Genomic DNA, 18,645 nt, shown 5'->3' with positions numbered 1-18,645 from the left:
AAAATAAACAAATCACACCACTTGCATACACTATGCAAGTAGTTAACAAACATGGTGATAACTCAAAAGCAATAAAGGATAAAGTAGATGCAGTAGAGGTTTTACCTTCCATAGGTGTATTAGGGTCTGGTCTGTTCGCAAAAACCACATCCACATAGTCTAACTGCAGTCTTTCTAGAGAGGCTTTTAGACCTATAAACAAGCATCACTGTTAGAAAATGATCTGTTGTGCTACTGTATATTCTTCGAGTTCTTCAGTACATACTGTCAAACAATTACTGCAGGATTTTCATAATCTGCAGTGCTACTTACCTTCTATAATGTGTTTTCGGGATAAACCTCTTTCAGTCTCCGCTCTACAAAACAAACAAACAAAAAAGACCCAGTGTTATAAAGAATGATCTGAAACACAGTACAATGCGCTCTCGGATCACATATCCCATATCATGAAATATGATCTAATAAATGTTTCTGCTTTATTTGACAACAGACAACAGTTTGGATGACACATGATCCCATTACAAGGAACATCAAACACGCTCGAGAAAAATTACACAAGAGGCTCGTTTCTCATTTGTAAGCAACCAGATGAAACTTACTTTCCACCCCAGAAGATCTTGGTTGTTATCACCAGACTTGAACGTCTGAAAATTGAAAATGAAATCTGTCTGTTAAAACACCCACCAAACATGGAGAGTTGCACTGTAACAAAAATGCCTGTGTTGTACTGGAGCTGGTGATACCTGAGGTCTGAACAAAGCTCATATGCATTAAGTAGCACATATCCTGGCGTTAATCATGCCTTTGACATTATTCTACACTATTCTTTCATTGTGACACCCAGTCCCATCCCACAGTAAGTGTGACTGCCAAAACTCAGCCAGTGCTGATGAACGATTGTTGCTGGCTTATAACCTGACAGAGCGACACACATGCCAGACCAGGACTGACAAAGTAAAAAAAACAAGGCACTAGAAGTTCATCCATTATTAAGCGCCTTTGAGGAGGGACACAGAGTGTGGTCATGGCATGTGGCCTGCATTAATCTTTTATCTCCCTACCTTGCCTTTCCAGTTCACAACACACAGCCTCCCAATATGTGCAGGGAAGGAGATGATACAAGATTAGCGAAGCTGGCTGGGACGGAAATTAAAAAACACAAAACTCAATTAAAGTCTGCCTCATACCTCCATCCTTTCTTCTTTATGATATTTCCAAGCACCACCTCCGCCCTGCAAAACAGATGGAGAGAAGGCAAGATTAAAGAAAGATCGTCTTGGTGAGATAAAAGCACTAACACCTGACCTGGCTGTCTGATGAATTATTTCAAGCCCTAAATCTAAGAAAACAGTGGAACTCTGTGTCTTGCATAAAGGATGTTTCATAGGAAAGAGCCGCAGTTTAGGTTTGGGGAATGTGAGTTCGCTGCTGGGTCAGAGTCAGCAGGGCTGGGCCCAGCTGTGCTGTGGAGCCTTCACTATAACACTCATTAGCAGCGTGAGTGCTAATGAGTGACATTACGTTCAACATGGGGCTCATTATGGCTGGGCAGAAACCTTTAAACAGGATGCCTCTCCAGTCCTTTCACTCTAACAAATAATGAGACACACGTTTTTGTAACACTCTCTCCCGTAAGATGCATTCAGGTGATTTCTGCCACAGCAAAGACTTGCTTTGGACTAATTTTGGGTGAATCCATCAATAAAGCTAGCTGCTCTAATCAATGCAGCTTACCAATAAATGATTTGTTGTCATAACTGTATTCAAGTAAACGACCATAACTAATGTCACTTATGTGCGGTACAGCCCATTAGTGTTCCTATTAGAGGTGTAGTGTCTGTGTTGACACACCCTAAGCAGTGAGACACATGGTTGTGGTAGTAAATGTGTTACTGTAAGAATTGAAGTTAAAAACTAAATTAGGCTCAATAACAACTACGAGACTCACAGATTCATTCTTACTTACTCTTCTAGTGGCCATTCTGACTTGATTAGTCCTTTTTTTAACCTTTGTTTAAACATTTAAGCAAATCTCACAAAGGTTAGAAACATTTTTAGAAAATTATAACCTGTCCAAGATGGCAGCTACAAGTTTCAGACAGTACAATACAATACGAAACACAGGAACAGACTATTCGCCATGCAGTTACAGTAGCTAACTGAGAAGGCTCATATCTGTGTATAGATATTTTTTGTTAATCTGAAATGGTCGTGATTTTGATGCACCTTTTTGTCAGACTTTTTTTGCCAAATCAAAAACAGAGGGGATGAATACTAAGTTGCCATTACTGGAATATGCAGAATCATGAGAAATACTGTGGAAACTACAGAATCAGAAAAAAGAACAGAACCCTGATAACATAATTCCCCGTTATGACAGATTAAAACAGCATGTCTGAACAGATTTTAGGTAATTTAAAAGCAATGTCACAATTACATAGTTTGTCCACCAGAGAGCATAAACAAGTTTAAGACTTCTACTGTAAAATGTTTTTGTAGTTGCAAACACAGTGATCTATAATTACTATATCAAGGATATGTATGAAAATACAAATAATGTATTCAATTCACCTTTCTCCTGTGTATTTGCCTGCTACAGTTTGCCAATCCAACAAGCAGCATGAGTGCAGCAGGTGCTGCACTACTACTCGCTGTTTCAAACTCTGCCAGCTGGACCGACACCTTTTTAAGCAACGAGCACTCAAGCACCCCCGCCTCCCCCAGGGGAGCAATAATGTGTGTATTTGTGTGCATGTCTCTGGTAAACACCAGCACATAGCTCTGTGTGTAGCCTTTCTAAAAAAAGAGTAATCTGAGAGCCTAAACATAAGGTACAGTGTGCCTTGAGCAGGTCGACTTTCTTCATCCATTTGTTAATTAGGTCTTTGTTCCATTGCTGATTTGATGTTATGACCTAGGGCAGAAGTAATGACATAATGCTACATTATTCATGGATTTATAATATTTTATTACTTTCAGATTTCTCTGTAATTATGCTGCCAATTTGTCACTGGTCTCACACAGTATCATGCAATTATTATGCATCTAGAGCACAGTGTCTAAGCCTGTAGGAAAATGAAGATGGAAATTCTGTTCTGCTAATTACATGCAGACTTTTAAGAGCTTTGACGCCATATGTGTTTGCTGATAACAGCAGCTATACGGGATAAGCAGAACTCCTTTATTTGAGCAAATACACATATTTACTTCTATTTCTGTGAAACAGTAGCCTGCATATTGGGATGGATATGCCAGTTAGCAATCACAATCAATATTTAAATATCTCTGTGTTAAATATTTGTTCTGTAACCGTTCCTCTGTTTTGTAAACAGCCAGAATCTGCCAACCCGCATGCACAGGGTGGGGAGTGTGAGTGTGAGCACAGCTTACAAACCTGGTTTATCTGTCTTGCTCGCAACACAGAGCATGGACATATAAACATTTCACATTGTGAGTCTGACTGATGAAGGAATCGCAGTAAGCCAGAACAGCTCACACGAAAGCTTTCTCTCTTCCGATGTGTGACGTGTGCGATTTATTCTATTCCTGTGAATGTGTGTAATATACTGTAAGCTTCTCTGCACTGATTTGCAGTGGAAGTTGTCAGCATTAACACCTGTGCAACACATACTAAGCTGTGTGACATACTGCCACAACCATTTGCACGTGCCGAACAGATTCGCCCCATTGAACTTAGTTTGTTTTATGGTAGCGCAGTGACCAGGGCAAGAGATGGTAAGACTTCGGTGTCAAATATAAACTTTTTGTCTGTGTTTTTGGCCTAAAACGTTCTCTAAAGCAATTAGAGTGCACTACAAGAAAACACAAAGTGTGCAGTGATGACATTAAAAAGACAACAGCTGCTGGGACATTAGATGACACATGAGGAAAACCGCTGTGACCTACTGCATGTTTCTTGTCTCGGTTTTCTTTTGATTTTCTTTTGTGAGATGGCAGCACTCTGTCACATCTGCCAAGCATAATGGCAAAACTAGAACATCCTTGGTAGGATTGAAAAAAAAAAAGGAGATACAGTTTGCAAAGGATAATCCTGCAGATTATTTCTAAGCACCCAAGTTACTACAAAGCTAGATTAATCCACACTGGAATTTGAACCATCACTACACACTGTATTAAGGTGGTACAAGGTTGCTTTCTGAGGTTAAAAATATCACCACTGTCTGCCATGTAAATTTAGACCAAGACCAAGACTGTTTCAACCCTGGTTAATGTGGGTAGAAATGTGCCTTGTGATGCAATCAAGTTAGAAGGACAATGTTTGTGGGGAAAACACTAATAAGAGTTCCAAAAATAATGAGATTTTGATTAACTAATGCTTCAAGCATCAAATATTATACTGTATCACTAGTAGAGGCTGCACAGTGGGAGCTCCCCACAGCCTGACTATAGAGATGTAGTATTTACATCCTATCTAATGCCCCAAACAGTTGCTTACCACTGGGGATTAGGCTTGCACCAAACAATAACACTCAAGCGTGGTAACCAGTCTATGTTTTGTACCTAATGACTTTATAATCAGTCACAAGTCAAGATAATATTTGTTGTTACTGCTCCCCTATGAGTGACCCTTGGCACAGGATATACTCACTTTCCAGCAGCGTAGACCTCGGCTGTGTCAAACAGATTGATGCCATTTTCATATGCCAGAGTCATCAGCTGCTCCGCCATCTGTTGAGAGAGCAGGGGAGAAGGCAAAGAGACGGGACTGGTATGATGTTTTAGAGTTTTTTTAGGGATTAATTATTTAAACCTTCAGATAACTAAAGAAGCCAGTTTAGTCTTGTTTATTCTCTGGCTGTTGACTCTGTCTGGCAGTATGTTGCTTCTATACTGTAAGTAAAAATAGGCTTCATGAGCAATCCAGCATATGCCAGATCATATGGAGGGTTTCCATTCCCAACCCCTGATTGATGGAAGATGAAAAAAATCCATCTGCTCTCACCTCATCTGTTATCTGTCCACCGAACGTCACCCATGTTCCTACAGAGAATGACAGGGAGGTGGGGGGTAGCTCAGTGGAGGCATAAATACACAAACATGTACACACACAGATGTGAGCAAGTGAAGTAATACTGCATAAACTGTAAAAAAAAAAAAAGAAAGAAAGAAGATGTAGCTGTTTTGAAACTAGGTATGGATACTTATGTGGAGCTGAAGGAACATAAGGATATTAATTCCATCCACAAATCTGTTCTACAAAATTTTTGGGGTGCAACAAACTTCTCAGTTAGTTTCATGATCATGCTCTTACCTAATCCAAGGCAGGACACCCGCAGCCCCGACTTCCCAAGGTTTCTGTCAAAACAGAGAGAATTACATTAACATTAATGCAGCACTGAGGAAACTATGATTTATTACATTTTACAATACAGAAGTGGCTATAACCACTAGAAACAGATTTGAAGCTTCCCTATTTAAACTTTGTTTGTTTATTTATGTTTATGTTTTATATATATATATATATATATATATATATATATATATATATATATATATATACCTATCACTCTTCTGTAATGTAAGAAAAATCTGAAGTGGAAGCTTACACTCACACGGACTGAGAGGAATGGGGCTTTGAATGGATTTGGAACCTGCTTGCATCTGCTGCAACACTGATACATGTAGAGTGGATGGGTAAAGACGAACAGTAACACGTGTGCTGACAATGAGAATGGATGTGTGTGTGCGCGTGCATGTACTGCATGTGTGATCAGAGAAACGTCAAAGGGAGAGAGGAAGTGAGTCTTAACTAGGCCCACCATGACATCCACTGAAATTTCTCAGAGCACACCAGGATCCCTCAACCGCCATCTGACTGAAATCCCCTGCAGCAACGCGGAAGTTTGATTATTCACAACAACTTGCTCCTAAAGCTGGCGTCTCTAAGCCTATCACAGTCCAGACAGAGCCCTCTGCTGACAGTCACAATTTTGGTTAGGTCTTTTCTTCTTTTGTGTACATTTTTCCTAAGATGCCTATGGTTTGGGGTTAAAAGGCAACATCATAACAGATCTGTCTCATATTTTTCAGCAGGAACTGTATCTTTAGATTCATTAAAACCTCTTTTATTTCTTTAGATATATCTCTGATCTCAGATGCAGTATTATTAAACATACAAAATAAACTGTGCTACTGCTAGCAAACCCCCTTTAATAGATACTGAAAGCTGGCAGTCTAAAAAGATAATACAAATGTGGCATCAGAGATGCTGTAACATGTGCAGGAGTCAAAGTGAGCATGTGGGAGGATATCTAATATATTTTTGTAAGACTACATAGAAATACAGTTGAAATGAAAAAGAGTAGAGAGGGAGACAGGGGTAGGTGTGCTGTGTGTGCAGATGTGAGTGAGTGTGTTATATGACTGTGCTTGTAACTGCACGTGTGTTTGTGGGAGGGCTGCGATGACTAACAAAACACTAACTAAACCATTTTAAATAAATATAGAAACCTTAATAGTTTCATTTCACTTATAACTAGGTTAAGTGGGCTACATTTGTGTTGTTCTGAAGGAACATTAATTTATATTTATATTCTTTGTTTTCTGACTTGAGATATTTTAAATGACACAAAACATTGTATGACATGAAGATCTGCTTTTTTCTGACCCAGACGTTTCTGTGAGATCAAGTGATATTGAAAAAGTAATAGAACACAACAGATATCCTCTTTGTGTATTTTTTCTGTCCAAGTTATTTTGTTAAAAAAAGTCTCATTAAAAAGATTTGATTTGGTCAGTGAGGTCTGTAATCAATGTAGAGTTTGAATCAGACAGATGAGTGAAGAAAAAAGTAGTAGGACCATGTGCCTTTACAGTGCACTGCAGTGACAAGGTTAACTGAAGTCCCCTCTGGCAAACTACTGGAGCTGATCTACAATTAACTGCCTCTTAATTGCATGAGTGAAATATCCCCTTGGGGGACTGCTGCTCACCACCACAGACAGAGATAAACAAAACCAAAAGCAGCTTATTCACCGAAATTGTTATTGGAGCATGTCTCTTAAAGTGTTTTTTTAATGATGGACAGACATTTTTCTAATGTCAATACACAACATCTTCCACATTTAACATTCGTCTTGTCTGTGTCTACTGTACATTTAATGGGCCTGTTTCAAGCCTTTCACTATTCCACATTTAAGCAGCAAATAGAAACAATTTTGTATTCGCTTAATAGGTAAATATATGATGACAGGCATGTTGTGCATGAATGAGATGTGTGGCAAGAAAAAGTATGTGAACCGCTTGGACTTTGATGGTTTTCTACATTGATTTGTCATAAAATGTGATCTGATCTTCATAAAAGTCAAGAGCATTAACAAATATAATATGCCTAAAATAATAACACAAAGTAAAGTATGTAAAACATTAAACAAGCAGGGTGTCTATGGCAGGACACCATAAAGGAAGCTGCTGTTTACTAAAAAGAACATTGCTGCGTGCCAAAGAGCACATTGACACTCCACAGCAGTATTGGTAAATGTTTTGTGGACTGATGAAACAATACTTAACACGCAGCACTACATTTGGTATAAAAACGCACAGCATATTATCATGAAAACCTCTTAATCGTCAAGTATGGTGGAGGAAACACTATGATTTGGGCCTGCTTTGCTGCATCAGGGCCTGGCCAGCTTGCTTAGTGGGAAGAAGAATTCCCAAGTGAAAAAAAAAACATTCTTCAGCACTATGTGAGAATGTGTACGTCAGCTGAAACTCTGTAGAAGTTGGGTGATGCAACAGCACAATGACCCAAAACATACAACACAATAGCTTCAGAAAAACAAAATCCGCCTTTTGGAGTGGCCAAGTCAGAGCCCAGACCTCAATCCATAAGAGATGCTATGGAAAGAATTCAAGAGAGCCACACAGGAGATGTCCAAAGAATATGACAGAGCTAAAGCAGTTCTGCTTGAAAGAACGGGCTAAAATTCCCCCTGAACAATGTGCAGATCTGATCCATGGCTTAAGTTATTGCTGCCTTTTCCAAGACTTGAAAGATCAGATTTTTTTTTTTTTTTATTATATTTGTTAGTTCTTTTTCTTACCACTGTAGATATACTAGAAGCATCATTTTCATCAGTGTGTTAGAGCTTATCAAAGCAAAGCTTTCTGTCCAAGTGTTGCATAAGCATGTTTTAACCATGAATACTGCACACACAGTACCAGCACATTTTAGCACTTCACCAAATCTAAAAATAAAGATATGATAATACACAGCTCTACCCTTGCCATTGTTCCCTTTGTAAGGATGTCCCTTTGTCAGCACATTGTTGTGTTTAATATTTTACTAGACTGGCCTTGAATACTTCATTGTGCGATCCTGCAATGACCGTCTGCCAGCGCCTGTAAGCAGGTAGGGGTCAGGTTCCCAAAGAGCCTCAGCAGACATGAACCACAAGAGTAAAGTCATCTCTCCTCCATAATGAAGGAGACAGGTACAGTACAGGACAGCAACACCACAGGAGTCACAAGGACAAAGCCAGATGGGATCCAGTGAACAGAACACCTAGTAACGATAGCACATGTCCGGTACACTTGTTTACTTTGAAATACAAGATAACCTTTCCCTTTCCCTAGGTTACCTTGTATTTCTGGTTTATCTTAACGTCAGCCTTCTGATTCAACCAGGACGAAGTCCAACCTGACAAGGCAAGCCTTTTAATTTTGGTATGTTGATTTATTTGATTAAGGATGGCCTGGAGATCTATTTGGGGCTTGTTTACACACAGGTTGCATTACACTTAACTTGACACAATAAATTCCGCATGTCCAAGTCAATTAGGCTCTGCTGCTGACGTTGGCAGCCACTGAGGGTGGAGCTGCAATATGTTTCCTATCCATTAAGTTCACCCTAACCATTGATATATCAAAGGCTACCTGAGTGTTTCTTTCAGTTATTTATCACTGATCATTACATTGATCATTATTGGATTCTTAAAATATAAAAGAGAAATATGCAACAATAGAAAGTATGCACACATAAAAATTAATAATCAAACATTACTGTGTTATTGTGTGCCAGAAGTGAGAACTAAATAACAGCCATGACTTCTAAGACAGTAAGCAGGACATATAGCTAGTAACAATATAACTAACAACAGAGAAATATGTTAGCGCTCGCAGATTTTATTTTAAAATACTTTTTGTGATTGAAATATTAACTATGATGTTACTTAACAAACAGAAGTTATTCTGTAACTTCAACAACACAGACAAAACTAACCAACACCAACTGGCTCAACAAAAACCGCAGTTCTACACATATTTGTGGGAGGTGACTTGGTGATGACTTTAGTCTACAGTTTAGACATATGTTCAGTCTTAATTTGTTGTATTTTCAGACTATGGTTGAGAGAAGTCAAATGGATCGACTCTTTTGCAAGCATCATTTGAAATTATAATTCAAAAGAAAATTTCTGGTTTAATATATTAAATAAGTATACATTTGAGAGTAAAGTGCCTGGAAGGACTATAGGCATGGAGTAGGCTCACTGTGGGAGAGAGATGGCTTAAAGTCAGAGTGAAGTCAGCAGACAGGACAGGGTGATGGATGAGCAAACAAGGTCACGGAGTTGTAAAATAGAACATGTTGAAATATATGTTCAGTAAGCAGACCTATAAATACTACCTCAGCCATTGCTTCAACTTGAGAGAACACACGTGCAAGCATGCAGAAACACACACACACACACACACACATACCAAATTACATTTGATTACGTTTGCTTATGTTGGCTGAAGGTGGTTTACTTGTGCATTCAGATATATGTAACATCCATTCCACTTAAAAGAAGAAAGCAACATAGGAAAATTTAGGATGTCAAAATCCATTTTAGTCAAGAGTATTAATAAATATAATGTGTCTAAATAAAATTAAAAAGAAAAACAACAAAAAATGGCGTATCATCATGAAAACATCATCCCAATTGCAGCATGGTGGTATGAAAGTAAAAGTGTGGGGGAGGGAACATCATGATTTGGGCCTGCTTTGCTGCATCAGTGTCTGGCCAGCTAGCAGTGATTGGGGAGAATAAGTGTATATATATTATAAAAAAAAAAATAAAAAATTTGGATAATGTGAGAATGTCTGTCAGCTGAAACTCTGTAGAAGTTGAGTGATGCAACAGGACAATGACCAAAAACACACAACAGAATGGCTTCAGAAAAAAAAAAAAAGTCAGAGCCCAGACCTCAATCCAAAAGAGATGCTACTGAATGACTTGAAGAGAGCCACACACGAGACGTCCAAAGAATATGACAGAGCTAAAGCAGTTCTGCCTGAAAAAGAGGGCTAAAATGGGCTGTTCTCAATAAAGACATGAAAGATCAGAATTTTTTCTCTGTTATTATTTTAGACACAATGTATTTGCAAACACTCTTGACTGATCACAGTATATTTAAAATTGCATTACTATCTGCTTCTCCCTATGGTTTGAAACTTTAACGTCACACAGCATGTAAACCCTATTTATAAAATGAATCTATACCTATTTAACCCAGGATTCACCTGATTGGTATGAAACATGAATAGCTGTGCTTTTTGTTGAACACATCCTCCAGCGTTCTACCAAGAGCTGCTATTCACTTGCTGCCAGCCGGATGACCTTGTTCAGTAACTCAAAACAGAAAGATTCAGATTGTCTCAGATGCAATGCCCTAAAGCCCCAAAATTATTATAGTTGAAATTCCTGATAATACTTTGTCTTGCTTCTTTCAACTCCTGAAACTCACATATCAACATAAATATTGTTAAAAAGCTGATTGTTTTTTTGTTTTGTTTTGAGGAACCTTTCCTTCATTTCTACTCATGCTGTGGCTATTACAAGAGCCGTTAAATGAACACACACTCAGTTATGCTCTGTATACTGGCGTCATATTTGACAGCAGCCTGAGAACCTGTCAAATGTGATTTTATTTGGAGTATGGAAACAGCTTCTTACATATAGCAGCCAGAAACTCTGAGCCGCTGGCATTGGAGCACTTTAAAATTGTTGTCAGTGACAGTTGATGTTGTTTTTTTTTTGTTTGTTTTTTTAACTTACAAACAGATTGTCAGCTTAGAGTGTTTTCCTTAGGCTAAGTTTGTTTTTCTTCTAACTTGGGCATTTGCAGAGGCTCTTGTCTGGGAACAAATCTGCCAGTACCTGCCAGTGCCTACAGGAATGGGAAAATCTTCTGCTATATGCTGGAGCTTGAACATGTGAGGATTCCAAGTCTTTGCAATGGTTCTTATACTGTATCTCCAGTCACACTGAGATACATTCTTAGAATAATAAGAGAATAACAGCCAAACAAACCACCAAAACTTAATTAAATTAAAATAATGTTGTCGAATCACAAACATGAATTTGAATGAAATTTTAATATACTGATGTGGTTCCAACTCTATGAATCGAACAATCTGTTTTCGGTGTTTGAAAACTGAATATCTTTGGGTTTTTGACTATTTGAGAGAGGTATCTGCATACAATAAAAGGCCCAAGGTGTACTTGTACACATTGTAAGAGAAAGGAAGGCAGATTAAAGGGTGTGGTTAAATATTCATAATACACATGACTAAGCACGATGCTCTGGATAGAATGGGATATGCTTGTGCAAGTAAAGTGCTACATTTTTTCTTCAATCACTGCCTTTCACATTACATAATGCACAGTTTAAAGGCACAATTAAACCTGAACACAAATTTCATTGTCAAAACAAATCAGATTATTTAGTGCAAATTCATAAACTAAAATCTATATGCAGTGTCACAGTGTGACACTTTTGACAACAACCATGTGTAATCATCGAGGAGAAAAATACAATACAAACTTTTAAATAAACTGAAACTATTAAAAATAAAATCAATAGTACAACATAGATTCACGCCTCTTCTTGGTACTATACAATAAAATTAATATAGTCTATTTCTACAGCATTTAAGAAAATAACATGCAGAGAGAAATGAGTGGTGCTTAAGCGCACACATCTCCTCCCACACACACACACACACGCACACACACAAGCTCTTATTAAACTCCATCAGAGAGGCAAAGAAAGAACAGCTGTCTTCATTTTTTCCTTCAACATAACACAAGTGTCTATCACATGCAGACATGCTTATAGACACATATGCAAAATATTCCACAATCCCTCGTCTCACTTGTGCTCTTATACACAGACACACACAAAACCTCAGTGCAAATAGTGAAACACAAGCCTACATCAATAAATGAACCATTCCACTTTCCCTTTGCATGCCCAGAGCGAACAGATGGCGAATGTTCTGTGCACATTTAAAATTGTACCCTAAGTGGTGCTGTGGACAAAAATCTGTGCTGTCGATGACTCTCAGTATTTACATCAGAGTGACCAAAGTGTATCACTGTATGTGTGTTCCGTTCAACTACCATGATCTATGTATGATTCATACTTTAAGGGAGTGTGCAAGCCGAGTAAATCTGGCTCCCTAATGAAGAGAGCCCTCAGAATTCAGGAAAACGTCCCAGCATGCACCCACACTCACAACGCCCAAAATCTTACACCCACATCTTTTGTCACCCAGCCTGAGTGATGCATGCTTTTGCATTTGTGTTGTATTGTGAAAAAAAAAGTATATTCTTTCTCAATAGACAATATTTCCACATTTAAACACAAGCAGTTTGTGGTTTTCATTCCATAGTCACAGCTAATAACTCAACATCAAAGCTCAAAACTGGTAATCAATGTGTTTGACGCTCCCTTCACATTTCTATATTTGTTATTTTAGCCATCTGTTACATCAATTACCTCCAAGGTGCACTAAATGAAGACAGCAATGGGGAATGTCTTATCTCTGTCATTGATTATTTTAGATCACAACTTTACACAACACAGTGGTGGGATTTAAATGCCACCCGATTACACAACACTGCCAGAAGCTATTTACTGTGGCTGTGATTCACTGTCAACTTTACAACCAAAAGTGGACCTCCAGAGATGAGAGGAATCCTACTGACAGTCTGGGTTAAGGCGAGTTGCTTGTAGATTTACACCAGGGGAGGAGGTGAGTCAGCTCTGATTTACACGGCCACTGCAGTAAACGATACTGAGTGCAACACAGCAGAATTTTTTGCAGCTAATACAAACTGTGGCAAAAAAACAATAACGTGCTTTGCAAAAAAAAAAAAAAGAATAAAAAAAATTCAAATGTTATCCGCAGCAGTTTTTTCTGAGCTCTTACAGTAAATTTGACCTGCACAAAGCAAAAACACACACAAGTGAAAAGTGTATTATTGCTCTGTTCAGCATTACTTTGCAGGAGTGTATTTCCTACACCAAAGCAACTAAAACTTGCTCTAGAAGCTCCCTGGGTTTTGTTGCTCGAGAGAAAAGCTGATACCATACTGTGAAAAGCAGGACCCTCATGGGATTGTCTCCTCACCTGCACCGACTGCCAAATCTCGCAGATCTTCTTTCATTCCCTGAGTAAGACTACTTTACATAATCAAAAGCCATTTTGTGTGCATCCATTAATTCAGTCCTGACTGAAGTAATTTAATCATTCATTGGTGGAGGTGCTCTCATAGCTGAGCTTGATGATTTTAACCAGTCACGGCATGCAGACTCAGTATCACATTACAGAACAGCTATATCTGAGGCAAGCCAGCCCACTGAACCTGCTGCCATTTCAACATACAGTACCTTCAAAAGACATTTTGATGTTTCCTTAGCCTTATGGGGGAGGCCGCTAGACTAATTTATTTTTTTATTCTAGCTTAAGTCCATGATTCAAAGTAATAGCAGCGTAGACAATGGTAGAAAGTTGTGTTGGATCAATACACCTCATAAACGTAGTATTTTAGGAAACAGTTATAAAAACCTCTTCAGTTGTCAAAGTGAGAAAATAAAATATTCAGAATTTTAACAGATTTTTTTTTTTTTGCTGAAGCATTAAAAGAAAAATACAGTCAGTCCTCGCAAGATTTAATTCCGAGAAGCAAGCCTGAAAGATTCACAGTGACATGAGCACAGATCACTTCAGCCTACTGTACTTCCTCTTGGGCATCCAGTATTAACCTTAGCAGTCCTCCGTCTCTATTTTCCACTCTCTCTTTCCTCCCTTTTATTCCCATCTCTTCAAAACCACAAACACTAAGTTGTACCCTCAGTACATGAATCTCTAAAACTCATGCTGCATTTAAGGCTGCATTACCTTCAGTTTACATTACATACAAGTCGGGTTCACAAACACAGAGTAAGTTATGTACTTGGACTCCACTGTGGAAGAGAAGAACACAAACAGCCGCTGGCCCTTGAGCTGAAAATGATTTTACTCATTCAATTTCATTAGCCTCAATAATGACAGTGTGCCAACATGATGAGGCTGCCACTAGCAAATCAGATGCAGGATTGGGATGTGCCTTCAGACAACTGCCCTGATGCTTGGTAGTGTGTTTTAGTTTTCTCTAATAAACAAAGTGTTACTTAACATTCAACATGCTGTAAATTTTCATGCAAAAAAAAAAAAAGGTTCAACATTTTCTTACACTAGAAATCCTAAGGTGTTTGTTTAAATATTAGCAATTGTATATAAATATAAGCAACTTATGACCATGACTTGCAAATCAAATCCACAGAGACCATTGTACAAAAATCCAACAAATCTTTTCATTATGTTTGGCAAAAAAGAAAAATAAGAAAAGCACTGATAGAAAAAAACTGCATATGATCAAGAACAAAACTATATTACATTCATTACATATTATATGTAGCAGTACATCTTAGAAAATAAAGATAGCATCTCAAACAAAGACAAAAACATGGAAGACTGCTTAACCTTATCATGCTAGAAAGTAATCTGAACACACTCATACTGTCTACAATGTTCCTGTCCCTAACTACCGTTCAATTTGCCATGCCAAAATATTTTTCTTCATAGTCATTCTTCAGAATATTTTTCCAGCCATTTTGTAAAAGCCTGAATAATCAGATTACTTCACCACGAAAACGGAACACATTTGTATTTTGTTACAAATTCTTTTCTACATATAAAACCTTGTTTAAATGTTTAATATGGGATCTACTAGACAAAACATAATCATTAGTCTTAAAAAACAGGCTAAATTAGTTCCCATGAATACAACTCTAAACCTTCTATTCATCACATCTGAATGAAAGCTAAATAACTATAATACTACAATCAAGCAGTAATCAACTAATTGAAGGGGTGGGCTAAATAGTCAATGGACCATGTCAACATAGAATGTTGTGGGTAAAAGCTATCATTATGCCAAATGTCAATGTCTTCTTTTGTTACAAATCAGGGACATCTTGAATTTGACAAAAGGTTACCCTAAAAGTGACATCTAACTTGAGCAGCTTTCAATTAAATGATAGGAAATACAATATTTCCATTTTATGTTCAAAAAACAAACTGGAATGAGAAGAAGACTAATCTGACGAAATACTAATTAGTTCCCCCTGTCAAGCTGAACAAATTTGGCTTATTGTACTTTGCTTGTAGTGCTTGTTTGGTACTCCTGCACAGAACAGATAAGACATGAATGGTTACTAAATAAATTCAAATGACATGCCAGCCACTAACAACTTACTGTAAATACAAAGATCAGATAAAAGGAAAAATACTCTTTCCCTACAAGATCTTGCTGTTTTGAGGTTCGATTTGATAGGTAAATTAAATGTTGGTGTAGTTTGTGAATTAGTTACTGTCACAATTTCTTCTGAAAGACGAACTTCGTGCAGACTGTCATTGAGTGGAGGACGTAGACGATACTGTATGGCACCCTTAGTATCTGACAGCCATGAATTAAAATATACTTTAACAGATGGTGGCAAATCCTGCAGTTTTAGATATCGTAAAACCCAATACTATATGTACATCTGAGAGTTTATAGTGACCAGTTAACAGTTTTTGTATGTCCTACCTATATTTCATGCCAGTCTTCATGCTTTGCTCACTGGAGGAAGGCACACTCTGAACAGAAAGCTGTCCAAGACTGCGAGCCACCATCGCCACTGCCCTGAACTTGCTGCGGGAGCCTGTGTTGGGGCTGTTCGCATTTTGTCGGTTTAACCGGTCCTCCGTGTTACGGCTCACCCCTCCACGATGGTCTGTGCACACTAATGACACCTGCATCCTGGCTTTTGACCAGCTGTCCCTAATGCAGGTGAGACCTGGCTAAATCAGGTGAGGAAAACTTGCAGAGCCTGAAATAGGTCAGTCTGTAAGACACAACAACTCCGAATCCAGCCGGACACTATGTATCTCAGTTCAAAATCACTGCCAAGTCAATGTTAAATAAATCTGTTGCAAAAAATAAATAAATAAATGGAGGGCAGATAAAAAATATATTGAAACACTAAAGGACAGCTGATCAGGTGAACAAAATCCTCTCAAAGGGAGACTAAATCCAAGTGCACATCTGCCTCAACTGGTGTGAGAAACAAATTTGCAATCACTACAGACTCCATACGCATGAAGTACAATTCAAGTAAAAGACAATGAATAAAAAATAAAAAATCTTCCCAAAAAAAAAAAAAAAAAAAAGATGAAAAGAAAACCGAGCTTGAATGAATTTCCTCATGCAAGATTTTCCTTGATTCATCCAAGTGTCCTCTTCTTGCTTTATCTGTCAGACTCAAAGAGACATTTAGAGTCTTGAAATTTCCTTTAAAAGCTGAGCTCAGTGCTCAGAGGTAACACCTTTTACTGCCAAGCTTTAAGAGTAGAATAGATCCATAGGTCCACACAGAGAGATGAAGAGAGTAAAATGCGACACACAGTTCCAAGAGGTTTTCATCTCCCCCTCTGAGTTTGCCTCGACAGTTGTGCTGGCTGCTGAATATTCTACTGAATACTATTGCATGTTAGCAAAAGGGCAACCTCATATTCATTCCCCTGCTCTGACCATTGCCTGAATTAAACTTACATCGGTATGCCTTGTGTTCGGCATAAAGCGCCTCGGTGCACACAGGCAAGAGAAGGGAGGAGAGAGAGAGAGAGAGGGGGAGGGAATGTGGTGGGAGGGATATGAAAAGAAGCTATGAGGAGGAATATTCAGAAAGCCACAGCAGCGTAAGAGAGCAAGGCACTGAAATCTGCTGTGTTTACAGCAGCTCTCTTAAGAAAAGGGTAGTGTATCTTTTGTTCTTCTTTGTTGCCCTGCAGTGTGGTTTAATATAGTTTAATCTGTCAGGAGTAAAGGGGAAGCTGCATGCTCAGTGGTCAGGACTTTGCAATAGCCTATGGCCCCAGAATACGGGGCTCTCATGTGGGTCTGTTCAGCTGCCCATGTAAAATTCATTATGTAACTTCATCTGTGACAATATTTGTCAAAGGCTGGGGTGTCACAGACTTTTCTGAGATGCTGTGCTGTATCCATGCACCATTGTCTTCAAACTAAATTACTGTAAATAATTAAAATAAATAATACATTTGTATATACTACACATACATATATATATTTAATAGTGCATTTGTGAACAAATCAAAGTTTGTTTGACCAAGAAAGAAATGATAAAGGTGGCAAGATGACCTTTACATTTAATACTTTTTGTTAATAGAAATTGAGCTGGTGAACAATGAAAACATTCTCAGGTGATGCTGGATGTAAGCATAAATAGTAAAATCAGACAATGGTTGGAAGTAAACACCACAGTAATTGGACTCAACGCAACAGTGGTTGCCGATCGAAAAGACATTAGATGCGACACATGCTCCCAGTAATATAATACTGGAGCTTATCTCAGTGGACCAGCCAGTGTGCCAGGAGATAATTAAAACAGATGCCATCAGGAGAAGACATGTATAGTAAAGGAGTCAAGGAAGCGTGCTCCATCAAAGGAATCCCACAAACAGGCTGCTGCTAACTGACAGCACTATTCTTAGAGCTATGACTTTTTGGTCTTCTGAACTTAAATAGAACCCTGAGGGTAAAGGTGGTTTAATTCAACTGAAATCTGATTTCAATTTCACACTGTGTGCAGTGAGCAGACAAGCTTCAAGGCTCAAGGGGGCCGTTCAGTGCTCTTCTAACAAAGACATAGTGAAGAGCTTAAAGAGAACACCGTAGTGCTAACATAGAAAAAGATATATGGTTGCGTCAATCTCCAGTGCAGCAGCATATCTGTAACACAAGATCAATCTTAGCACTTGAGACAGCAAAAATTCAAGCTGGTGTCCCCTTATCACAGGATATTGTCTAGGCACTCACCACCACTGCTATGAAAACCTGATGCCACCATTCATTCTGTTCTGCTTCAGGCCCCCCAGAAGTCATGACATGGGCAAGCTACACAGAAGTGGGAGAGGCCAGGGACAAGAGCTCTGGCTCCACAGATAAAGCCGGATTAATGCTAAGACCTAACAAAGAAAACAACTATACAGGAATCCAGCAGCCCCAACTAGAGATGAAAACATGTCACCAATATCCAGCCTTAAACATACATAACAATGTTCAAGTACTGTAATTATTAAATTATATCCAGCGTATCGTTGGGGCTTTTACATCCTGCTACGGTTTTTCACAGCTACTGAAATGGGTGACCAATTTCTTTTTTTTTTTTTTTTAAACCACACTGTACAACTCCTTTTATTCATCTGCATCTGAAAATCTACACATTTACCAACTAGTGTGAAACGCA

At 38.4% G+C, this 18,645-nt stretch overlaps 1 protein-coding gene across 8 annotated transcripts in view; it reads right to left on the bottom strand.

Annotated features, from left to right (window-relative positions):
- The window catches only part of kcnab2a (potassium voltage-gated channel, shaker-related subfamily, beta member 2 a), a 69,850-nt gene that overhangs the window by 7,856 nt on the left and 43,349 nt on the right, over nt 1-18,645 (bottom strand). For 7 of the 8 annotated variants that reach the window (XM_026347300.1, XM_026347306.1, XM_026347301.1 and 4 more), the window contains 7 exons: nt 5,273-5,316; nt 4,964-5,001; nt 4,610-4,689; nt 1,188-1,232; nt 600-644; nt 313-356; nt 106-192 (listed from right to left, as the gene is read on the bottom strand). In XM_026347300.1, coding sequence (XP_026203085.1) covers nt 106-192; nt 313-356; nt 600-644; nt 1,188-1,232; nt 4,610-4,689; nt 4,964-5,001; nt 5,273-5,316 — 383 coding nt within the window. Of the gene's footprint in view, nt 1-105; nt 193-312; nt 357-599; nt 645-1,187; nt 1,233-4,609; nt 4,690-4,963; nt 5,002-5,272; nt 5,317-15,926; nt 16,139-18,645 lie in introns of those variants that run through there. The other variant, XM_026347298.1, reaches the window with a different exon arrangement.

Source organism: Anabas testudineus, chromosome 5 (genome assembly GCF_900324465.2).
Source record: "Anabas testudineus chromosome 5, fAnaTes1.2, whole genome shotgun sequence".
NCBI lineage: Eukaryota > Metazoa > Chordata > Actinopteri > Anabantiformes > Anabantidae > Anabas > Anabas testudineus.
The sequence above is the reverse complement of the archived record's forward strand: the minus strand, read 5'-3'. Positions and strand labels throughout refer to the sequence as shown.